Source organism: Calypte anna, chromosome 2 (assembly GCF_003957555.1).
Source record: "Calypte anna isolate BGI_N300 chromosome 2, bCalAnn1_v1.p, whole genome shotgun sequence".
In the NCBI taxonomy this organism is placed as follows: Eukaryota; Metazoa; Chordata; class Aves; order Apodiformes; family Trochilidae; genus Calypte; species Calypte anna.
This window is the reverse complement of record NC_044245.1, coordinates 70184186-70210321: the sequence shown is the minus strand read 5'-3', so window position 1 is coordinate 70210321 and position 26136 is coordinate 70184186. Positions and strand designations below refer to the sequence as shown.

Sequence of the window (26136 nt, the reverse complement as noted above, 5' to 3'; positions counted from 1 at the left end):
TTGTCTCCCTCTCCCCTCCATCCACCCGTACAGACAAAAATGCTGAAAAAAAAAATCTGAAGCCACGCTTTCTGTGCAACAAGGATATGGGAACCTTTGAACCCCAGCATTTGAGATGTGTTCCCTTGGCATGTGAACATCATCTGCAGTGCTCACGCAAGGGTCTCATGACACCATCTCGTGACAGCAGGCTGTGTACCCTGGAGGCAGCTTAGCTGCAAATGGCAGGTTCAGCCCCTTTCTATGACTGAGAGGAGGCAGCATCTTCCTCTACTTGGTATTGCTGTAAGCAGAAGAGGCTTTGACCCGTTTACACAGTTTACACAGTAGACTGGTGCCCGCACCTTTTGATACTGAGACATCTACAGAAGAGCTCAAGCCTTGTATAAATTGGTTTTGATAATTGTAATACAGCCACTGCAATGTCAGTCATCTCATCGATACTCCAGAAAATCATCTGCAGTGTTAGAAAGGTTGGCTACCCAAGGCTCCAGCAAGAGTAACATGACAAGGAAGAAAAATTCAAGGGGAAGGGAAAACTGGTGTGCCAGTCTGTACAATATATGCTTAAGTCAGGCCAATAATCCTTTTTTAAGTAAACTTTTAAGTCATTTGGATTACAACAGAAAAAAAAACAGAAACAAAAAACAAACCTGTTGTGTGGCTGAGTAGTCATCAGCTATAATTCTGTATCCCATGGTAATTAAAATGTGAAAACTCTTCATACTATTTACAACCCACTCTTACCTCTTTGCCTTAGCCTTAAAATGCAGAGTAGAACTTCAGCTACTCCCACATAAAACACCACACAATTCCACCAAATCCCCTTCCATTTGATAGCAAAGTAACAGAGGTACCATCATTCACTTGATGTCATTCTTCTCCTTCTAATATTTTATTCAGACTGAGCTTCATTAATAAAGATAAAACTTTGAACTCATGATTGCTCCATGTTTACAAAACATCCAGGCTCCTTTACATCTTGGTTAAGCATGAACAATCACTGAACACACAATTTCCTAAAAAAATCCTGCATACCAAAGTTGCATATCTTGAATTTTTAAAATTCACTAAATAAAATTTCACAGAGTGAACCCTAAAGTCTGTTTGCCAAGAAAGCACAAGCCAAATCTGGAAGTTGGGATCCTCCACAGAAAAAAACAAAGCTGGACCCAAACGCACACATCCTTTCTGTTAAACAAGCAAATAAATACACATTCATACAGAGTAATTTGCTCTAAAAATGCAGGTGCTTCAGTAACTACCCACAAGTTCTCACATAAATTTTGGTTGCTAAAACAGTACTGGTGTCACAGTAAGTTTCCCTCCTTTTTTTGGTGGAACTGGGCAGTGATTTCTTACTGGACACCAGAGGAAAAAAACAATCCCAGAATCTAATGATTTTGACACAAGTCCAGAAGTGTTTCTCCACAGAGAAAAATTAAAAAGACAAGGCTGTGTTGTTTTGGTTTGTTTTTTTTAAAAAATAAAATAAAAGAAAGTTAAAAGTGTATATAGCAGTATCACTTTTTAATGCTAGGTACTGGACCAAGGAATGGGACAGACTGCACTGCATTTTTAAAGCAGTATGACTATTGACATACTTGAGAAACATTTTTACACTGTACATAACAACAAACTATTTAGTTCACTTCTATACAAGTCAGCAAAAAAGCTAGGTGAGCCAACATGATATGACAGCTGCAAATTTAAAATGATTTAGTCACAGTATAAAGCCAGGACAGAAACATCTCTGGAACTCCTATTTATAAAAAGGAACAAACGTACACACCGCGTGCACACGCATGCACACGCAGGCAAGATTCTTGAGGTTTTACTTATTGCTCTTACACAAAGCTGTGAGCAGGCAAATGTCTGGATCAGAAATTAGGTCAAACATGCATATCAGCAGGCACAAAAAGTACAGGAAATTCATATTAACAAATCAATGTCAACGTAATACAGGATGGTATTGTGCTAATATCTTACGTCATTAATACCAGATAAACTCCAGGTCTGACTGTTGTACAATGTGTTATGCAGTATGGTATTTTAACCTAATTTCTGATTTCTCTTTCATACTGTACCCTCTACTTAGGGATGAAGAGGGGTGGTTTTCAAGACAGCCATGCTCTGCACAGCCAGAGAAACCTTGGCCTCAAGAGCTTCAGTTGGGCAGGTACATCCAGAAGGAGGTTATCATTACCAGAATTCTATCTCCAGGATCTGCTCTTTGACTGAGTTTTTGTGCAATCACAAATTGGTCCAAAAGCCATCAGCACTGCTCTCAGAGCATCTACACGCTATGCACCATATGCTTCTGGTACATCCATCAGTTGCTACAGGGGATAAGGCAGTGGAGGGCTAAGTCCTATATCTGGTCAGTTCCTCAAGAGTCTTATGAAGGCAATTCCTTTTTTAAATTTTTTTTTTTTTTTTTTTTTTTTTTTTTTTTTTTTTGTGGACTGGCTTTTTTTTACACAATAAGCAGCATAGCGTGGATGTCAGTAGAAATTTGCCTACCTACTGGCAACAACAAACTAGCACATTCACAAGACATATTTTGGAATTCCTGCTGTTCCCTACTGCAACCAAATTAAACATGCTGCGAGAGGTGTCCATGTATTACAATATTCTTAAGTCAGGTTCAAGGCATACTGCACATGGGCCTTGCACAAAAAGGCATTGAATGTGTTATCTAAGGTTTGTGGTTTTTTGCTGTGCTATGCGTATGTGACAGTAGATGAAAATCAGTACAATGCCTTCTCCCTCCATACATGACCCAACACACACCATAACAATTAAGCACCCTATATGCTACTCTTCAGTTAACAGCAATGAGGAAGGAAATGGTTCTTTTGGAACAAGGAGGGTATGTTGGAGGTATGTTTCTGAGAGAAGTCCTAGTAGAGAATATTGTGAGCAGTCAGCCAGATTTTGAGACAACCAGAAAAACACTGATGTCTACAGGGACAACTTGGGCATTGGATAGTAAAAACTACGTTCTCTAGAGTTATAGTATGGCACTGAACAACTTCTAATTAATTATTAGAAAGAGCAGTAAGTAGACAAGAGGTCACACTTGCAAAAAGAACAAGTACAAATCAATAGCCTTTCCCATCTTATTAAAGGTCTGTCATGTGCCTCGATCTGATCCCTAAATCTCATGCAAACTTCAGCTTTCAGACTTGCCAAATACTCAAATTCACCCTGAGCTCTGTTTCATTACAAGCAGTACTACTAGAGCTAGCGGGACTGCTTAGAGCCATGAGCTACTGCAGTGAAGGTTCAGGAATTTGGCTCTTTCCAAGTGAACTGCAAATGGCTGGGGTTGCATGACAGTCGCAGGTGGAGACTCTTTCTGTATGTTGCCCTTTTTTTGAAGTCTGTCCTTAAAAAGACCAAGATTCATAAGACTGAGATGTGGGAAAAGGCTCATCCAGATATTCAGACACCAGGACAACCACAGTGGTTTTTAGGAGGGGTAGCCCACCCAGCAAAGGGTCAGGGTGGCCTGAGTTCTCCTCCCAGCTGACACTACCTCTTAACTAGATGATTGCACATAAGGATCCTTGGTCTCAGTTGGGTGGTGAGGCTTCCTTAGAGCAACTCTTGTGTTATGCCATCCATGTGTAACATGCAAAAATGCACACCTGCACCTCCTAGGAAAGAGGGAAGCAGAACAGGTTTAAATTCTTCAAAAATACTTAAGAAAACCCAACCTCTAAAAAAGAAAAAGTAGAGCAATTTACTATCATATCCTTGCTGGAAGGAGTCCTAGGACTTCTCATGACCTACTTCTTTGCTAATGGCTATGAAGACCAGGTCATTGGGAGGCCCTGCTGCCAAATCAGAGGTCAAAGAGCTTGTCTATTGGTTACTGTTCAAAGCCATCCTTTGCATGAAGCCAGTTAGGCAGAAGAGTTCTGACTGCATTTTTAGTCACTCGTCCTAACCCACTTTGTTTTCCTGCTTGGAAGCTCTTTCAAAATTAAAGATGCTGAAGTGTCACTTCACTATAGCTTAAAAAACTGGGGGAGGAAAAGAGTGGAAAAAAAAAAACACTCAAAGGAATGAAACAATTGCCTGTGAAATGCTTCCTTTTAAAACCTACTGAACAGCTTCCTAATTTGGTTTAATTAATGTGCTCTTGAAAATATATAAAACGCCTTACCAGATAAACAACTTCTTGGTTTTACAAGTCTCTATTCCTCCCCCATTAAAAAATAATGCATGTGTGGACTGGTACTGAACACCTTGCACAGCAACAACTCTCCTTTTATTCTACATGGAGCAGTTTTGATTTTAATCTACTGTGTTAAAAGAGCTCATACCATATACTTTACAGTACAACCAGCTATCTAGATGCCTCTAATCTCATAGCATGGGTTAAAAACAAATAAAAAAATAAAAATAAAAAGAAATATCAGTGTAAGTAGCAGTCCCTTCGATAAATGATTATGGTGACGCATGCAGTCCTCTCCTCAGTGCCGCTGCCGCCAGACGCGATTTTCTCCACGCGCTGCCAAGAGGCCCAACACCGCGCTGCCGAGAGCTGCGGCCGGGCCGCCACACCACTGCCCTGGTGCACAGCGTTCTGCAGTCATTGGGCAAAGCTGCGGTGAATTGTCTCGCTCGATACCACCACCACCACCACCACCATCACCGGCCCAACCCAACCCCTGTGGGGAGCACAGCCCCTTCCCCCGCCTCAGCCGCAGGAGATCACCGTGAAGCGCTTGGAAATGCAGGACATGTTGTGGAGGACGATACCCAGGAGAAAGACGAGGACGCAGGCTACCAGGATGACAGTGCAAACCCCTGACCAGGTGGAGCTTTTCACAGCGCCTCTCCGGTCCGGCTCCTCCACACCCCCGTCAGCGGGAAGGCCACCTTGCAGTGGCTGCTGCTCCGCCGGGATGGTGACCACCGCCAGGGACTTCTGCTGACTGCCGGGCAGGAGGCGGCAGCCAATGTCTCCCGGGAGCAGCGCCCTCTCCTTGGAGAGGGGCAGGGGCAACATGTAGCACCCATTGCTGGGGAGTTTGATGAAGACAGGGGTGTGCTCCGAGGCGTGGGGGATCGCGATGACGGCGATCACCTCGGGGTCGTCAGGCAGCTGTGACACAGAGTAGCCCGGTGGCAGCTTGGTGATCCCACGGCACCAGGGGCACCGCAGGTCCTTCTGGCTGGTCCTCATCTGCTGCAGGCACACTGAGCAGCAGGTGTGCTTGCAGTCCAGCAGCTTGGGCCGCCGGCGGGGACTGTAGTAGTTGAAGCAAATCTGGCACTCCAGCAGCGAGTCCTGGGACAGGGTCTCCATGGTGGCCAGCACAGGGAGGCACAGCAGGACTCCAGCAGAGCCCCACCTGGTGCCCCAAGCCAAGGAGCAGCACCAGCCTTCCTGAGGCTTCTACTCAGGGAAGTGTCCCCCTTCCTGTTGTTTCTCTTCAGGGCGGTGTCTGCCTTCCTGACGCTTCTTCTCAAGGCAGAGTCTGCCTTCCTGAAGCTCCTCAGAGCACTGTCTGCCTTCCTGATGCTTCTCCTCAGGACAGCACCTGGCAGAGGCTATGGAGAACACAGTAAGACCTCTGCCTGTGGCCTTCACCTTTCAGTACCTGAGACAAAGAGAAAAATGTGAAGGAACAGGTTACTTACAGGAAACAGTGAAAACAGAAGAGTCAAGCTATGGGGGAATGAGAACTAGACCTTGTAGTCTGGTCAGAGAAACAATTTTGCAACCCTTAACAAGAAAACAACTTCCCACTGGCTTCACCAACCACCTCCTTTTTCCTCTTTTTATTTATTTTTGTTTTAAAATCCCTGCAAACCTTTAAAGTCCAGCACTCACAGTTATATTTATAGCCCTAACAGGGGAGGCTACAGTTCATTAAGTAGATCTACCTCCTGTGACATTTGCAGTTCTCAGACCTTCCTGCACCTTTACAATTGTTCTCATTTAATCCCTTAAACATCTGAAGATTTTTAGCTATTTGACTCGACCGCCAAGTCTGCGTACAGGGTGAGGGGAAAAAAAAAATGTTTAAATTGATGTACTCAGGCTCCCGAACAACTGTGCATGAACAAGCAACCAAATAATGATACTGAAAAATCCACAATTGTGCACAACAAAAAGGAATGGCATGGCTTTCAATGAAATGAACTATTTGCCTGCTTACACGAGCAGTTTGTTGAAGATGGCCCTCTGAACTATAAACTTCACCTGAGATAAAAAGCTCAGTTTAGTTTAGACCCACAACTACACAGAGTCACAGAGAACAATCTGTTAATGCACTGCACTAAAGGCAACTTGTTAATAGCCTTGTTCTAAACTATTCATTATAAAGAGATTCTTTACATTTTGCTAGTTATTCCTTATAGCTATGCAAGAAAAATATTTAAAGAAAAAAAAAATAAAAAGAAAAAAATAAAGGCAACTGTGTTTACTTTCACAATGAGTTGCTTAGTTTTGTTTGCTTTTGGTCACTCCAGCAAATGATAAATATAAAGAGGTGACATTTTTACAACTTTTTTTCCCCTTCCTTGCTGTATTTGAAGAAGTATGAGCCTCAGTTTGCATCCAGAGAACACAATAAAGAAAACTCAAAATATCTGTGTGGTGACCTTCCATCTTCTATTATTGCAATGTAATTCCCAAAACAGAGTTAACACTGAAGGACCACAGCTCTCAGAGGACTTTTATGTTTCCATACAAACAGTTCTTTCTCTTCATAGCAATGAGGTTTCAACATGCTGATCGATGGGTGACGTCAGTAAACCAGAAATAACACAGATCAAAAAGAGAAGGCAAGCACAGACGTGGGGCTGGCAATGCAGGACAGCCCTCTGGACCAGACCGTCCCATACCCCACTTCTGGCAGTCACCGCTATTTGAATAAGAGAAACAACATACACGTCACCTCTTCAGATGCTAAGGACTGATACCACAGGCACTGACAGAGCTGACCTGGCTGCTGATTTTGTAACAGCAGCAGATTTTGTCTCGCAAGGCACTTCAGCAAACACACAGTGACAATTCCATCTAAGGAGGGAGCAGGGGCTACAGTTCTGAAGGCTGGGGCCTGTGAAGCACAGGCAATGGCTGCAGGGGGAAACGGCACACGGCAGATGACCCAGCTGTACTATCAGGATGCTTTGCCTCAATGTGGCACAGAGGCTGCTGCTGGGAGAGACCCCCACCAGCATGAAGCCAGCACAGGTCTGTGCAGCACCTGCTCTGCACTGGCACAATCTTACACATGGCATTAACACTGTGCAGAGGGAGCCACAGGCTGCACTGAGGGAAGGTGGAAGAATACGAGTAGAGGTTTTATCTTTATCCTCTCCTTCAAGTTACTATGTCCACACCCCTATGATGCAGACAGGCACAAAGAAAGACCATTAGAAAATTGGAAGTCTGGCAATGCAGCTTCAAATGGAAGAGAGCTATCCACAATACTAGGCAATTTCTGACTAAAAGATGGTTAAGAGGCAAAAGCCAGATTAAGAAATTAGTTACAGGAACTCAGGAAGGGATCACTGAAGTTATCATGTCCAGTTTTCAGCCACAACTAACCCAGTAGTTTTGCATATTGCACAGAAGTATGCATACAAAATCTTCCCAGTTGGGCACTTGCCCAAGCCAAAAAGCCTCTGTGCCTGGAAATTCAGAAGATAAGGCTTATGTTTAAAAACAGAGTGGAAGTACTCTGCAGACGTAAATCAGTATCTCTGCATAGCTCAGCCCTCCAGAGAACTGGTGACTTCTGAACTGACTGGTGAACTTCTCTGATCTCTTTTAGCTGTCACTCAAAACCATCTCTCTCCACAGTGTGTAAGGTAAACCAGTTTCTATTGATGTGCATGTGGATGCGATCAAGATAGTTTTTCTGACCTCATATCCTTGTCCAGAAGTCATATATTTGTGGACGATCAAGCCCCTCATCACCATCCCAGGGAGAGCCTTACAGTACAAGGTCAGTGCTAGGAGACAATGAGATGAGGTATTTGGAACTGAAGAGCAAAACAGAAGTCACCTCCAGGCAAACAGTGCCCTAAGGAAAAAGAAGAAAATCCTCCCCAACAAGATCTTGGCTGGTTTGAATGCTAAGTAATGCTGGGAAGCATTTCTCCAGGAGGTCAAAGTGTTAAAGCATTAGTGCAATTTGATGTCAGCATCAGCCAAAAGACACTGTTGCATCATCATATGTCTTCATCACCCAGTGATAGCCAAGAGGTGGGCGTAGGGGGTGGGGCGTGAGGGCAAGGGGAATGTCAACTGGAAAACAGGATGTGAGAATCAGAGAAGTCTGTTAGGGATATCTATAGGTCTCTGGAACAGAAATAGTGTCTGTACGTGTGGAGAGGGGCACATATGTGGAATGGAGGGCTGGGGAATGTGAAAATGAAAACATATACACAGACAGGCAACTGCAAATGCAAGCAGCAATTCTGCCTGGCACAAACCTGACAGCAACTGGAAGCTCTTCAGGGCTGAGATCTAACTATAGTAACACAAATGAAAACTAACTGGGTACAAAGATCCACAAGGTCCAAAACTCAAGTGTCAGAAGGGTGCACTGCAGGAGCAAAGGAAGCAAGAAGAGCCAGGCCTTGCAAAGAAGCATCAGCACACCTCTTCCCTCTCCCCCTGGCAGTGGTCTGCTCAGCATCCACAGGGCTGCCCTTGGCCAGCAAGATGAGATTTGCAAGCAGTCACAGAGAGGCAGGGAGGACCCTTGCAAAGCTGATGACTCCTGCAGCAGAAGATCAAGGTACAGCCAGGTGGCTGGGAGCACAGCACAAAGGTCCTCCTTGGAGATTTGGACTGCCCTTTGTCGAAGCCAAAAGTTTTAAGTTTTGAGAAACATTTGCATGACTCAAGAGCAATAAAGGTCTGGAGAATAAAGCAGGTATTTCAGCTGTTTGTCAGTCACATTATCTGTTCTGTCAGTATCTTGTCAGAGGGCACATCAGAGCCCCAAGCCTTCTTTTTCTGGGTGAGCAGGAAGCCAGGAATGGCACGGCATCAGCTTCCTACTCCCTGAGAAGAAGGAAGGGGTCTTCCTCCACTGGTCCCTTGCAATTTGCTATTTGCAGCTTCCCAGCACAATGTAGTGCTGCAGGAGGTAAAGAGATGATGATCACTGCAGCTAGTACAGCACAGCTACAGATAGCAAAAGGAAAAAGAAAGCACAGTTTTGCTGCAGAGAAAGCTCTGCAAAAACCCTCATTATGAAATTGCTCCCCAGCTGACTGGGTCAGAAAAGACAGTTGTTTTTAGAACCCAGTGCAGTGAAAGACATTGAATATCCATGTCAGGAGTTGGACAAGTCAGAGAACAAGGTAATGTCAAATCCTTGCCCATTGACATAGTATTTTTTCTTCATAAGGACAGCCCCAGTGACACTAAGCAACAGAAACCACAGCCCTGAAGGGGCGGTGGCTCCACTGGAAAACTCCAGTCTTTACACACACATCCTAACTTACGAGGGCCCAAAATTATATTTACTTGAAAGCCCCAAAAAACACACGCTAACCATGCCTGTGGAATCTAATGCAATTCACAAAAAAATTAACGTCTTGTCACATTATTTAAAGACTGGCTTCGGGGCATGCTGATGTAGTTAGCTGATCACTGAAAGAAAGCCTCAGAAACTTTGCACAGACTTGGGCACATACTTAGGCATGCTCTGCTTGCTGCATGGCAAGGTTAATAACAGAGTTTCAGTGAGGCAGCGCACTGACAATGCTTCACCTTTCTCAAGGAAGGTTCATTACGTAAACTCCCCAAACACATTAAGAATTCTTTGACAGTATTACTGAGTATGAATGATTTATGATGAGGAAAGATCCATTAATTTCAGGTGCCCTTAGGCTGTAAAGGAGATGGGGGTGAGAGGGGAGTACTGTTCTCAATAGGGGAACTAATTGCAAGAATCATCTGCCGACAGATATGGAAGGAAACGTGTGCTAGAGTCATTTCAAGCAGGTAGTGAGGAGGAAGGAACATATTAAATATTTGGAAGTGTTTCTGATACAAAATTCAGCATCTGTGTGCATTTTCAACAAATTCATGTTTGGACAAGACACACTGAGGCAACTGCAAATGCCCAAAATGTACTACCTAATTTCTCCTGAATATCCTTCACTAAATGATCCTATTTATTTTTAGGCTGTTCTGTAGCACTAATTACCATAGTAACTGAGAAAAGCATAACGATTAATTAATTTATTCATCACAACACCCTTGTTAAGAGAGAAGTATTATCATCATTATATCCTTTCATCACCTAAGAAAAGAAGTGCTGAGAAACAAAGCAGTTGGTCCAAGGTCATACAATCACCACCCAGATTGCCTCAAAACTCAGGACAACTTCTTCACAGCTCCACTTTTCACCTAATAAACCACCATGAAGAGGTGACAGAAACTGGACAGACTGATTTTTTTTTCAACAGTGACCAGCTGGCACCATCTCCATGATATGCCTGAGATTTTTTGTATGTTTCATTGAACATGTCAAATTTTCCACAGATCACAAAAATCATGAGAACCTGGGATCCAGAAGCTAAAGTGGGCACAGTTCATCCACCATGTAGATTACAACATAGAAACTCTATTCATTTTGAGGGACATAATGCTTAATAATAAGACAACCAAGTTAACCTATTCTTCTCTCCAAAATTACCTATTTTTCAAACACCTTCCTCTAATCCAGGCATCCTACACCCACTATCCTTTCCATCTAGCTATTCACAGTTTTCACAGAAATATTGCATAACAAATATAAGCATTTTACTTTGGCCAAATCCCTAGCCAGTGCAAGCTGGCCCCATTCCTTCAGCTTTAGTCCAGCCCTTGCCAAGATGAGAATCAGGTGTACACATGCTTCCAGATTCATAAAGCCACAAAAAATAAAGCTGTGTGAAACTCTGATGTATGAGCCTACAACATCTTGTGAACCAGTACCAGAGGATCTATGCTGATGGAGAACCTGCTCTGGATGAACCTGCTGTGGATGATCTCAAAGTTGCAGTTCAAACAGGACAGCAGTTGTTGTGTCCCTCTGGCAGACGAGGGGGATGAAGAAAAAGAAGCCTACTTGCAAAGTATCATCCCACAGCATTTACCTTAGATACTGGCACCAGCCAGCCCTAGCAAGGGGAGACAGAGATAGAAAGGTTACTCACAGGAATATAGCTAGATGTAGAAGTTTACAGTTTTGGAGCAAAACCAGATCAGGTGAAAACACCAACCTTTATGGGTTGTTTATAGAAAACAGAAAAAGACTCACGTGCTGCTGCTTGTTCCATCTCATGTCGCTATCTGTGCTGCTCTCTCCTTTTATCTGCAAACTTTGACATGTCCCCATTCCCTGGCTCCAAGGACCTTATTTTGGTCAAATACAACCAGGAGAGGCTGCACTTTGTTCCAACAGCAAACACTACTAATCACCTGCAGCGTGCCAGGTCAGCAAACGGCGGGTAACAGTGTCTTAGTGCTGAGTCAAAGCAGTACAGCTACACTCATCAGACAGTTTCACTCCAGGTTCTTTACCAGTGAGATACATTATTGGAAATCAAAATATTCCACAGTAACATGCCCATTTCACACAGGTGGAAACAGGTATCTTTCATGCCTGCTCAGCCTCACAGAACACCTCTGTGCAGGTGGCCCTGGAGCCCAAGCAGTGGAAGCTTGACCTGCTTCTCCTCAGCCCAACTCTGACACACCTGTAGGTTTTTGGCAAGGCCACTTGTGAAGCTGTTCCACAGCTACAGTTCCCTAAATCTCCCAGGCTCCCTCCAGCCTGGACGAGCACAGAGGATGGCTCTGCTCTTCTAGATGGAGTGTGAAGGTACTAGTCACCACTTCTGCTGCCTCCAAGTCCCAGCATTTCTCTTCCTGCAATGAGGGGTGCACTGTCCAAAAACATCCCAAGCCTAAAAATTTCTCAGCATAGGATGTAAAAAGGCTCCCTCCCAATCTGCAAATAAACAAAATCTCCAGCATTCAAAGCATCCCAAAGAATGGTGTTTATTTCTGCAGCCCACTCTGAGCACAACACTTGCAGGGCCATTAGCACTTCTTCAGTTTTGTTGGCTGCTCTTAATTGTGCCTGACTCACTCCTAAACCCCAGAGTGAGAGGAATTAAAAGCCAGGTTTTTCCACTGGCAAGGGAGAGATCCAATTTGCTATTCAAGCTGACAGGAATGGAGGTCAAAGGGGTGACTTAACTAGAAATGTGCCCCTTACTCCCTAAATAAAAGCAACACCACTATATATTTATGACCAGGTCATAAGGAGCATGTGATTGGCAAAGACAGATTTAGAACTTGCTTCCCTAACTTAAAATGAGGTCACAAATTAAATCACTGAGGCCAAAATCCCACAACCAGACAGAAGGAGCTTTGCCCAAGCAAAGAGTAAAAACTATGGGCATTAAACTCATTCCTCATAACAGCTTTCAAATGCAATGCAACATCTTCTTTCTAAGAGATTTTCATTTGTGGCAACATGACAGAATTCTGTGGCATGCAAAATGCTGGGAGACGCATGAAGCACCTGATCACTTAAATGACAAATTTTGTTCTCCCATTAGAGCTTTATGCTTCATCTGCCATTGATAGAATTTGCCTGATTGCTTAAGAGAAACTTAATTAAAAGATTCTTCCCTCCCTCCCCTGAGGATGTGATATTAGACTTACAAAATAAACCATTGGGAAGAAAAAAAAAAAAAAAAAAAAAAATAAAGAAAGCAAGGAAAAAAAAACATTTCAAATAAAGCTCAAATACAGACGTCCCTCACTGATGCAGGTCAGTGGGTGATTGAGTGAGAAGCAGCTTGAATTAGTGTACTAAGACACCAGCTTATCATTACAGGAGGTCATCAAGTAGGTTTTGATAAAAATAGGTCTAAATCTACCTGCTCATGGGTCTGAACAAAGAAGAAGAAAAAGGAATCAATACTCACATACAATCAATTGCCTGTACAATGCAAAAACTGAAAACTCGATTTCACACTTACCTCAGGAAACAGAATCTCATCAAATGAGAATTTTAATTGTTGCAACTCAGCTCTGTACCCTACCTTCTATGCCCTGCCTGCTGAACATGTCTGGCACTCATTCAGAGCAGCATCCTGAGGACATGATTGCAAGACCCCCATCACTGAAAGAGTTACCTTCACACAGCTTCTCTAAAGGGCTGAGATGGTTAGGGGTGTGTTCTGCCTGGGGGTGGGAAAGGGTTGGTTTGGCTTTTTTTACCTCAGAAAAAGGAAAAAAAAAACCCATGCAATAGACCTACAGGAATCAAAACAATACATCCTTTTACATTGAAATAGGTGAGATTAAGAAACAGGTGGGAAGAAATTAAGAAATTTTAAAATATTAAAAATATTTTCCAATACAACACAACAATAAGGAAATTCTCTCATAAACCATAAAGAAGCAGAATAAGGTTTGAAAGGGATTACACAGAGGGAGCAAATCTTTTTTCATCTTTTTACCTTTCTCCTGAAATCTGTTAAGTGGTCAGCACAAAGGAGTAAAGCCACCTGGTTTTTAGAGAAAAGGTCCAGATGTCCTAAGATAGAAGAACCACTTCCAAGACTTTATCTTCACAAGACAGGAAAAGATAGCCAATAACAGGCCCCCTCAAAGTCAACAGCTATGTCATTTCCTAATGCAGACAAATCCAGGTCTTTGGATATTCTCAGAGCTCTGATAAGCACTGCAGCTACTCCAAGTCACAGCACTGGTCATTCTGGTTTGTAGACCAAAAAGAACTGGAACCAATCCAAAAGCTCCTTTCTTATTGGAAACTAATCATTCACCCTGTAACACTCTGTCAGCTAGTAATATTAATACCACCTTCGGTACCTGAATTTTGGGAACAGTCCAGCTCTCACCGCAAATCCAGATCACGAGCAGAGTTAAGACCAAGCCTGAACTGCATACATATTGATGATTTCCTATTTTGTTATCCTCCAAAAGAGATTTAGCAGGCTATACTGGATAAATAAATTCTTCCAATACTTTTTGAAACCACATGTTTCTGCCCATAACTATAAACACTCCGCAAGCTCCAGTTCAGGCTCCAGTTCAGACAAGTTATGGAGTGCATGGCCTCTCATTAGCCACAGAAGTTAGTGCGATGACACATGCTCTTAAGATCAGTTGCACATTTACATACTTAGCACACCATCCATCAACACAACCAACACAGAACCTGGTGTCAGCAGCCGCAGGCAGATCAAGGTAAACTTTAAGTGCAGATGCCTTTGTTTCCCCTGCACCACCCTGACAACGTTCAACCTGAGCAAATACAACACAAACCTTCCCATAACAGCTGCAACTAAACCAATTTGTTGCACATCAGTTAACCCAACCAGCTTAACATACTCAAAACCCCAGTACTAATTTCAGATTATTGACAAGACAAGAAACTGACAGCAAGATTCTCCACTCTCTCCCTCATGCCCACAAACACAGGTTTGCCCACAAAAGAAAGGAGAAGACTGCTGTGGATGGTTCTACGGTGAAGCCTAGAACAAAACGAGAGGATATGAATCAAGTCTCTCCCTCATATGAACCAGCACTGTTTGCAGACAAAAGTAGTCTTGCAGCTAAGCAATGCAGTGTTCTTGAGGCCGATGATAACTGAGGCTTAGCACCACCACCACCCTATTCCAATGGTTTGAGACGAATTACAGCTCTGCAGCTCAAAGCTCAGAGCTGCAGAACTGCAAGCCTCCAGCAAGCTGGGATGGGCCGCTCAAATGTTCAGGCACAGGAAGATAAACCATTCTCACCCATATTATGTGAAATCTACTGTTGCTTTCCTTCACTGAGATAGCATTCAATTCCAAGAGCCACTCGTCCTTTGTAGCTGCAAGAAGTTTATCAGACCTGCCAAGCTTTATCAGGTTGTCTTTCATTCTTTACGGTGAGTTTCAAAGTTTGGGCCAGACATCTCTCATACTTCTGCCAGTCAAAACATGTTTTGAAACATTCTAGTGTGAAAACACCCTCCATTTGGCAGCACTTAGCTAACAGTACACAGCATTTTTGCTGTATGAAGGAGAGCAAATGCTCAGAAAGCACTGTTGTGCTACATCAGAGAAAAACAACCAAAATGTAGCCAACTGCTTCACCTCTTAATTTTGGGTCTAGCTCTGTGGTCCTTATCATGTAACACAACACGTAGCACAAATTTGGATAACGAGCATAGTATTGTGAATGCATAAGACTTCATTGCAATCCTGATAGTATAAGGCCATGTTGAGTCCTAAGCTCACATGATTATGGACAATCCATTATGTACACAGTAAAAAGAAAGCTGCTAGTCTGAATTTTCTGAAGAAAAGCCTTATAACATGAATTTCAAAAGCCCTAAATCCCAGGTAGAACCCCTAACCTTCAGTCTCTGTCTTGCAAGCTAGTCTCACGATTTCCAAATGTGATTTAGAGCTAATTAAAGAAATGTACTTTTGAGGTGAACTAATTCATTGGCAGTTTCAGATCAAATTAAGCAAATACTTTTCTCCTTAGGCAAAAATGGTCATTTCCATTAAAATGTCAGCTTATTTCAACTTTCATTTCAGTTTGACTTTTCTTTCAGAAGAAGAAATTTATACAAAGGTAATTGAAAGGGCAAACAAAGCTTTTTATATGTACTCTGGAACAATTTTCCTTCTGATGTGGTCAACCACTGTGTGAGCCAGAAGTGTCACTTACTCACATCACTCTACAGCTGAATGCAGAATGCTTAAGTTTAGCAATACACAATGTTTTCTTTGCCAGCCTAGTGAAAGCAAATGACATAAATACACTCCAGTTATCAACAGTAGTTTCATATCAACACACTTACAAAGACTATAATTCAGCTTTTTTCGTTGTTGGCCTAAGAAGTAATTCACAACATGGACTATTTTCCACAGACAAGTCAAGTTCCATGATATGATCAAAGCCTGAAGATCACTACATGGCTGATGAGATTAGTGATTTTTACAGGTGTTTCTTGTTGAGGATCTAAAAGATCTTACTTGGAAAAGGTAGGTTGCTCAGGGCTTTCCAAAATGCCATTAGGAGCACATCCCAAAGTAATAAATAACTGTTGAAGACATGTATGAGGTAAGTTTCACTACTTATTTCCAACATGTGTTTCATGTAGCATCACACAGAAGTTAGGAGGAGCAGTTGGGAATCAAGGATGCGCGTTAGGGGCTAAAGAGAGGGAGAAAGACCAAAAGTCAGTGTTACCAGTCTAGAATTACATTGGAAGACATGAACTAAGAACTGTGTGTGCATGAAGCTTTACACATCTAATCAGGACTCAATCAGATTCCATTCATGTGAGGTCTTCATCCCACTTTTTATTACAGTAATAGGTCTGCGTGCCTTACAGTGGTTCAGTGAACACTGGAAACATCAATGCCCATAACCAAAGGAACCATGCTGGCTTATGCCTATTGAGGATCTGGCCCACAGACAGAAAATCAGTGTCACAAAACAGATTTAAAAAAAAAAAAAATTCTCTTTTCTGGTGCCAAAACAAGTTCTTGACTAGGATGAGGAAGGGGAATCATTCTGGACCCAGATTTACAGTGTGCCACAAACTATAAATTCCCTTGCTTTCAAGCCAAAATGTTGTCAGAATTATTTAGTTTACTGACATCATTGCTACTTTTTAGAGTTGGGTCAGTGTTTTTTCTAACTCCTGCTTAAGTGACTTCACTGTCAGGTGTCTTCACTTCAATGATGATCTCTGAGGTCCCTTCCAACCCAGCCAATTCTATGATTCTATGATTTCTGGGTTTGGTTTTTTTGACAGCCACAGAAATTATCAAAACATTTTACTAAATCAAGACATAAAGAATAAATTACTTCATAAGGCATGGAAAGGGAAAATCCTTTCCTATACTTTAAAACACTCCTTCATACTGTGTTCTGTATTTCTTAGGCAGTGAAGCTTCTGCCAGTTTCTTTCACACTGAGTTTGCAGGACACCTGCCAGAGCAACGTCTCTGCCAATAAACAGGGGCCTTAACTGCCACAACAATTAATAAATTGATCAGGTATTAATAATATGATCAAGTAGAAATAATTACTGCTGGGTTTATTAACATCCATGGTCTTTGTTCTGTGCTCTTACAGTCAGTGCCAGCAGGTGGCACTCCAGAATACAGAGCGTAAAGCACCAGGGCTTGCAGGACCAAGAAAGCCAGTTCTGCTTGACTGTCCCACTAGCTTGCTTTAGCATCCTTCAGGAGGCTTGCTTTGGTTTGGGATGACTGTCTCCACTTTCTCACCCCCAAAAATCAGGTACAAATGTTGCCAGTCCCATCTTTTAGCACTGTAAGATTATCCTGGTGCAGAATGGGACGCATCAAAAAGACAAGAGATGCACCTTGCAGTCATTTCCAGATGGGAGCAGGGCACCAGCACACCCAAAGCTCATTACATGTTCCTTGATGGAGGGGAGAGCTCCTACAGGGCAAGTAGAGTTGCATGGAGAGGTGGCAGTGTCTTACTGCCTCCCACCACTCTCCTTCATGCCTCCACACAAGTAGCAAGCTCAGATAGAGCTAAAATAATGCTGGGTTTCATTGCTTTAAGAGAGCAGCAGCAACAACAACAAACACACCCTAATCTCATGATTAAGAAACCAGTTTCCCTTCTGTTTATTTCTAGCTATGCCCTGTATATATAGATATCTATATCTATATATATATATATATCAGCCACAGGATTTACCTGAAATGTTAGGAAGCCTCAGTATGGATTAGTAAGTTGAGGTGTGGTGAAGACTCCCATCTTCTTCTGAGCATTCTGCCTCACCACGTGCCCTTCTCCTGCAGCACAGTGAGTCAAACCATCACTTCTTCCAACCAAACACTGACTGTCAGGACTGTCAGGACCACTACCATGTAGTAGTCTCTTCGGGAATGAAAAATAAATGCACTTCCAAGAGCTGTGCTTCACCTGGTTTTTTAAACTCTCGCCCAACTGTAAGGGCAATTACTTGTTTTGCTCTTGTTGGGAACCTTCCCAATCCTTCACTCTTCAAAATGAGGGCCTTTAAAACACTGTGCAACTGCAGAAGATAGGAGGAGGCACCCTTAAACACACAAAGACATTTATCCTCCTAGAAAATGACATTTTAGGGAAAAGGCACAGAAGCCAGTTGTTTTGCTCAACTCTAGGCATCAGGCATAGCAGTCAACATTTAGAGAGGTAATGAACTGGCTCAGTTGACAAAGATGCAATTCCCACATCATATTCCCCTGGAAAAGTTTAAAACACTCCGAAGGTCATGCAACCGGGTGGAAAAAAAAGCCTGCATTTTTATAAGAAGTCTATGCAAATAGGGAAAATAACCAGCCCTCTTGCAAAAAGCACAAGTATGTACTGCTTAAACCCTCCTTTAAAGGCAAACCTATGCCATGGGATACATTTGCTCATGTGGAAATAGCAGAAGAGATCTGTCAGAAAGTAATTTTCTTTCCTCTCCTGTACATGTCAGTGGATCACTGGCATTCCCCTCCTTCCACCCCCCTGAACTGACCCCAAATATAGACACAAAACTGGAAAAGTTTAATGTCATCTCTGTGGATATGAGCAACACATAGACCAAACAAAACGAGGCAAAGTAATGTGACCTCTTATCAGAAGGGCGCCCACAATCAATGCCACCTGATTTTTACTGTGATTTAGGAATTTCACTTATATCTAGAATTCTAAACTTACTTCCTCACAAGCAACAAACACACACCTTTTTCCTTGATGGTTCAATAGCATTAGCAATGGGAAGAGGCACAGTTCAGCTCAAGGTACTATACACACTGCACAAGAGTTTCTCAATACATGTTTTTAGAGCAAGTATCTTTTAATACACAAAGGTGGGCTGATGGCACAAGACAGAGGATTGGGGCAACTACTCTTTCTTCCTCTTCCTTCCCAAGCTGCTATCCCAGCGTGGATCTGATTCATACAATATTCACACGTGGAAAAGCAAGTCATGAAGCATAAGTGTAACCCATACCAATCTCATCACTGAGCAGCAATGAAGCGTGTAACTGTCTGGTGATTATCATGAGACATCAGAAGTATTTTCAAGTCAGAAAGTTGCAGAGCTTTTGCTGTATGAACTTACTTGGATCTCCTTTTTCCACGATCTCCCTGGACTGATGCACAGATACTCTCCTTGATATTCCACCCATCTGACTGAGAAACAAAACTAAGCCCAAGCTTCAGTATTCTTGCTTTTTGGTGCTACAAATTGCCTTCTCTAATGATCAACCCCTCCTGATAGAGAAGATTGCAGTTACTGTAGTCTCTCAGGGGCTTTAATGCTCCAAGCAGCAAAACGACAAGTCCATTGTAAGCATGTTCAGAAAGGCGTGGAAAATTCTCCAGCACTGGCCAGTCAATAGATATGAAAAGGGTAAATTCTAAATTCAAATTTAGAAGAAAATAATATAATGGAGACAAGGGATCAAAGAGGGTCTATTAGAATGGAAGATCATTCTATCCACCTACACCTTCTTTTTTTAGCTTGATTTTTGGAAATGAGATCAGATTTTGCAAGTAGACTTAAAATAATAGTGCAGGTGCAAAACACAGGTAATTAAATGGGAGTAGTACAACTGTGAGACCCGAATACAGGCGTGATACCTTTTTTGGGAGAGGGTAATCATTAAATTATTTCATTCCCTTATGTCTGGTTGCATTACCCCTCTAAACAAAGCAGTTAAGGTTACCAAAATGCACAAGTCTTTGCTGATGGAAAAATGCTATTGTTCACTGTTTAAAAACAAAACACAAACACACACACAAAAAAAGAAAAAACAAAACAAAACAAAAAACCCCACACAAGTCCTAGAAAATGAAGCCTTTAAGAGAGTGATCTGAAAAATTCCAACTCAGCCTGACATCCTGGTATAAAATGGCACATGTTCAGGTTGTATCCAACTTCTGTGTCTCTCGACACTTGAAGAAGCAACACTTCAACAATCCTATTAAAGTTGTAGATTCTTATCACTTACCACTCTTCCCCATCTTTAGATAAAGACAAAGTGAAATCTCAAAACACTCAGCAAAAGCTTTCAAAAAAGGCAGTCGCTGGATTTCTAGGACCACCTCAAAATCATCCTGACATGCCCCAGATTTCATGATCTATTTTAAAATTCCCTTTCAACTCCTATTATTTGTGCTTTCTGTGGAAGTCAGACAAACAGGGAGAATGGCAGCTTGCAAGAGGTTGTAAGCAAAAAGGCTTACTCTGTAAATCTGAAAGAATAAAAGCAACAAGTTTCTGTACACTTGACCTTCTTTAAGGAGGGTCACGGTTTTCTTCAGTAGGAGGGCTGCTAATTAAGCACTGTAACAGTAGCAACAGCATCTTTGTAAAAATAGCTCGTGGCTTATTAAAAGCAAATTTGGGAGCCATGCAACTTCACTGAAATCTCACTAACTTACTGCCCTGCTTCTGTCTTCTAGGCACATTCCCTACTCCACAGACTGTTAAATCAACCCAGCTTAGTATTTCTGCTGGTTTCTATTTTAAGAAGGGAACCTACTTCAGGAACTAAAATTTCAAGTCTGAAGAGTACTTTATTCCTGTTCCCAGTCCATCTCCATTTCACACTTCAGAAATATTAATGCCAAACCAGTAAGAGAAGTCTCCTGAAATCACCACCTCCTAATTTAGTGTACTTTGAATTACAATACTTGTGTTCTACAACAAAATTCTAGTACCCTTGTATCACTCTTATTACTTCAGGGCAAGTCCCTTAAAAAACAGTATTCTGTGCTTGCAAACTAAGTCAAGATGCTGATTTAAGAGTAGGGAAAAGTGACTTCTAAATGGAAATCTGGGGTCTCAAATTAACACGTTATGAATAAGGTGAAATGAACACTTATACCACCTGTACAAAGGGAAGTGCTGATTTTCTACCAAATACTGGAAATTTGGCAACCCATTTTCAGAACTCTACAATGCTACATATACCAGTTCCAGGTACCTGCATAGGGGATGGCCCATATTCTCAGTCTCCAATATGGATAGGGTTCCCCAGCTAGGCTCCCACCTCCCATAACCACAACGGCAAACCAACATGAAAAGAGATGAAAGACAACCATAAAACCAAGACCTGAGGGAAGAATGGGAAAACAAAGTATGCTAATTATATATCCCATGGGAGATGGTGCTAACATTCCTAAACCTAACCATTCAGTCTAATTTTTCAATAAAAGGAGATTTGGAGGGCTTTTTCCCCTCAATAAAGTAAACCAATGAACTTTGACAAAATGAGGATGCAGACAAAACTTTGAGAAGGTAATGCAGGTCATATCATCAAAACAGCTGTAAAACCAACTGAAGAAGAAAACAGCTTCACCCTTTTACTGCTCAAAAGCTAAGGAGAAGAGATTTTGCCCCAGGAATAATTCTGAGGCTTTGTACCAATATATCCCCTGATATATATTCCTTCACTACACAGCTCTTCACCGTTTTAGTTCGAAAGAAAATTGCTGAACAGGACTGGATCTTTAAACCTTTACTCTCCCAAACTCCTGAAAACTTTAGCTAGGTTTACCAGAGTGGCAGAAAGACTTTGATTACAGTTTTCACAGTGCTTGACATTGAAGTGAAATGAAATTATGAGGTGCTTACAGCTTCTGGATGCTTTGATCACCTCGTTTCCTCCTGCTCCTAACATCTCATACTCAAGTTATAATGTTACCAAGTCTGGACTTAGCAATGGGACAAAACAGCCAAAACACAGTATCCCATTAAGTGTGAGGGGAAGCAATCCCTTTCGTAATCTCCAGATCCCCATGGAGGTTACAGGAATGAAAGAAAGGATTCAGAGAATTAAGTAAAAACAAGCTAGCCTGATGAAAAAAATCATTATTTCAACACAATTTAATAATCTGGAATATCAGTAGTGCTGATTATCTGCTCTCTTCAAAGGCTCCTTGTTCTTCTTACTCTGAAACAAAAAGGTAGTCTGAGCTGCAATACAACTGAAGGACCAATGGATGTGTTGAGCATGGGCCTGTCCCATGGCTGGCTTGCCTACATAAGTGGCTGGCTTATGAATTGCAACAACCTCTTTAAGTGCTGGTTAGTTTTCACTTTCCTCAAGGCAGAACCTCAGGCAGAAGAAAACGTTTGAATTAACACTTTTGCAGAGAATCCCCTAACAGAGTCCTAACACTGACTGCCTCAAAGGCAGTTGGGGAAGGTAACTGGTAAAAAAGTATGTCTGTTGACAGCAAGCTTAAGTTCTTGAGCAAAGATTACACACCACCATCTGAAAAAAAAAATAAGAATGGGGAGTACTATTCAAGAAGAAGTTTAAAGATGCATAGCTGCAATGCTAGGACTACAATCTGCAATTTAGAAAGCATCTATACTGAGAGTTACACACTGGGGACAAGCATATGAAGTATTAATGCTGCCATTATTGGATATGTCAGCTTTACCTGCCTCAAGAAGACCTAAACTGGTCTTGTATTTAGCTTTAAACAAGCCTTCCATCCAAATTAATCTGTAAGTAACAAGGTTAGGGTTTCCTCAAGCCACATGCCAGTGACAGATTCAGTGAACCCACACAAGAACCTGGGTACACTCGTGGCAGAATGAAACTTTCACTCACTAGGGTGAATTGGACAAAATTATAATTCTTTTCCGTTCCCCAGATGAAAGTTTGAAGTACCAGTAATTTCAGTAGCTCAGCAGAGATCCACTAATGCCTCCTGCTGACCCCATTCTACTTTGAAGTGCGTAATTCAATATTCAGGTCAGAAAGCAAAAGTGAGTATGAGGGGAAGACAGAGACCTGGGTTCCTGTCCCTACTCCAATGAATGTTTAATTATTTTATATTAAAAATTCATTTGGAAAAGGGCTAGAATCCTGGCAATCTAATAACCATGAAGAAAAAAAGATCCACAATCAAATGCTGCAAGACAATGGTGGGAGCTCAGTCTTTGATTCAGGAGTTTCAGACCTAACCCAGAGAGCTCTACCACAATCTCCTCCACTGCTTACATCTCATCAGAAGTTAGCTAACTCTGGAAAGGAATAAGAAGGAACAGTTCCACATATTTTCCTGGAACATAGAGGGCTGCCAGCTGAAAGGACCTCCTCTTGATTCCCCCTTTCTATAGTCAGCTCATGTGTCTCCTTATTTGGGATGCTGGCTTTTGCAAAACTCACTCCTGGGAAAACTTTTCTTCAGGCATTTCTCCTTATCTGCATCCCACAGAATACGGTGCCTGGAAGTTTGATACCACAGTTCTTAAAGTCTTTTATGGATCTACTCTGTTGAAAATGTTCTTGAGTTGCTTTGGTGTTTTGAAAACTTTGAGCTGTGTGATTGATGTTGCAAATGACAGCCAACCAACTGAGCTAAATTGAGGTAACTGCAAAAAGGGTAGAAACACCTTTGGTGAAGAAAGGGAAAATGCTGTTCTTTATTTCCTCCACAAAGTGGCTCCCCATGTAGCACTGAGGGAGGTGCTGCACACACCCGTCCACTCTCCCCCCTCCACTGAAATAAGTCCAGAGGATGCAAAGGTTCAAATATTCAGATAGCCACATCTGAAGAGTCAGTCAGTATAAAGAAAAAAATGGGGCTATTCAGAGGCATTTCCCAAGCAGAAGAAAATACTCCAGAAGTAAATTATCTGTATCAAACAACTTGCTTGCAGGTAGTTTTTGATTACTTCTCAAAAACAGAGCAACATAGCAGATTTACTGGGCAGTTAAAGTAAGCCCTCTGAACAATCACACACCATTCAGAGGTTAAAAAGGGTGGGTGGAAGGAGGCATTCTCCTTTCAGATATCAGGAGCTGCATCTCCTGTGCAAACAGGAAGCCACCACCCGGGCTGACCCTCTGGCCAGCTGCTGAGCAGGAACCAGAGCAGAAGCGAGAGTGGGAACCAGGACAGAGACTTGCTGGGCCACCTGTCCATCCAGGAGAGCAGAATCCCACCAGCTGGCAGGAGGGATGCTGGAAAGCTCTGGTAACAAACCTATGTTAAAGATGACCATCTTCCACCAGACACTGGGGATTTACAATTACAATTTTTGAAATCAAAGCACTTGTGACTGTGCTTCCATCTCAATCAAAAAGACATGTAAACCCATAGCAGACATTAAAAAAAAATTCCTCTTCAATACAAGCTGCTGGATTTTTTCACTATTGCTCCTTTTTAAGGTTCCTCATCATAGTGATTGGCACCAGCATTGCCTCAGCAAAAACCACATGTAAAGGACAACATACCAGGCAGCTTTTGCTGTGCCACATGAAAGTAGACAAGAGGGGCATTTCCTTTACTTTCTAGAAGCAGGTAAACTCCCTCTGAATATTTAATTAAGTATCTAAGCTATTTTCACCAGTCACTTGAAAGCTAAATAATTATCCCATTTAAAGAAATCTCGCAATTATATTTTGCATTTGCTCCCCCCACAAGCAGCTATTGGTGTTATGACGATATTCATCTTGTCCATGATAACTATTATCTGCTGTATAAATATTGATGATGTGAGTAATTGCTGTTCTGTACATACGCTTCTCACAGATATAAATTTCTCTGCCTGAAGTAGGCTGCTGACAAAGTGCTTTCCTCCTCTTGCATTGCAATGAAACATGAGTGGAGGTGTCACTGGGAGTTGCTAGTCCTGGGGAGGGTAGAAATAATTTTTTAAAATGCTTTGAGTAACAACAGCTGGAGAGAGGGAATGAAGTGGTGTTTCCCTGGACTGGGAATAAACCCAAAGAACAATCAGTTAGCTAAGCCAATGTTCAACTGGCTTATTTAGCTTAGGCTGTACCAAGACCAGATGCAGCTCTAAAGGGCTCAATGCTGGCCCCCACTGCTGAGCCAGGCACTCCATGCTCTTGGGATGGATCACATACAACATGCTCACTGTACCTACCCTGTGGTTCACAGATGAGACAGGTTTATTTTCCTGAATCCAAACCCAAGCAGAAAAGCAAGCCAGTCTCGTACTGGAGGAAGAACACAGAGATGAACATTATGCTGGGGAAAACTGACTTCCAGTGCCATGGGTAACCTTTGCCAGCCCAATGCCTATGTGCCACACAAAGGTAAACCTAAGGCACACAACATCACTTCACAGACACCACACAGCTTCAAACTTTTTTGCCAGCAGACTTTGTGAGCAGTCAGGTAGTCCTCTGTCTTCTTGCAATTGGCAAATATCACTAAAAACACCCCACTGCATGTCCTGGTAACCTGATCATGTTGCTAGCAGCTTAGCAGTTCAAAGACACAGCTTGAATAGACATAGCCCTCCCACAGGCACATGGCCTCACATTTCCAGATTTGAATTTCACCTGCAAGCTTGTAAGAGTCAACAGTATGTGAAAGACAACGGCTTCTCCTTAGTGGACACAAACTTTCTATGATATAAAACCTCAGAGTCTGAAACTCAACAAAATTACCTCACTGGTCAAGATATGACCATTTTTTTCAGCCATGTAAAGTTTTGAAAGACTTATACTGACTGAGTTTCCTTGCAGAAATACTCTTTTTCTAAGGTCTGCACACGCCATTTGCAGCACCTGGAAATGGACTCTGGACAAAGAACTTCTTTCAATTTAAAAAATAAAATATACTTTCTAACTGGCATATACTGCAGATATCAAGGGGAAAGTAAAAATCTGTCTAATTCACATCTCTGCTACTGAAGATTAGAAATGGCATGGAGTGGATGCAGAAAGCAGGAGCAGAAAAGACACCGGATTCCCTACTGGAGCTGGAGGTCAGGACAAGAACAAGGTGGGTAGGGACAGACAGTGAGCAGGAAGCACAGGGAAATACAGGTAATGTGTGAGTGCCTGAGGCAGAGAAGGAGGAACTGAATGTTTGTAATGAGCAAAATAAATTGGTGTGGAAGTCCTGATTTCTCTGTTGGTTTGTTCAAGAAACTACATATTAACCCATTATACATAATCACAGCAGCCAGTAATTTTTATGTATCTATTATACGCATATGAAGAGATTCGGGAAAGTAGTTACAATTGATCTTCCTGCAACACTGAGTGTTAAGCAGCCTGCTTGTTCAGCATGGACTTTGTCATATAATTAGTTCC

General features: G+C 42.2%; 1 protein-coding gene across 3 annotated transcripts in view; it reads right to left on the bottom strand.

The window, feature by feature from the left end:
- Positions 1–871: 871 nt before the first annotated feature.
- Positions 872–26136, bottom strand: part of RNF152 (ring finger protein 152) — a 42656-nt gene continuing 17391 nt past the window's right edge. The window contains exons 1-2 of one of the 3 annotated variants that reach the window (XM_030446232.1): positions 11295–11328; positions 872–5618 (exon numbers count right to left, since the gene is read on the bottom strand). In XM_030446232.1, the coding sequence (XP_030302092.1) occupies positions 4712–5323 (612 nt within the window). In that variant the 5' untranslated portion in view covers positions 5324–5618; positions 11295–11328 and the 3' untranslated portion in view covers positions 872–4711. Of the gene's footprint in view, positions 5619–10969; positions 11067–11294; positions 11329–26136 lie in introns of those variants that run through there. The other 2 variants (XM_030446233.1, XM_030446230.1) reach the window with 2 other exon arrangements.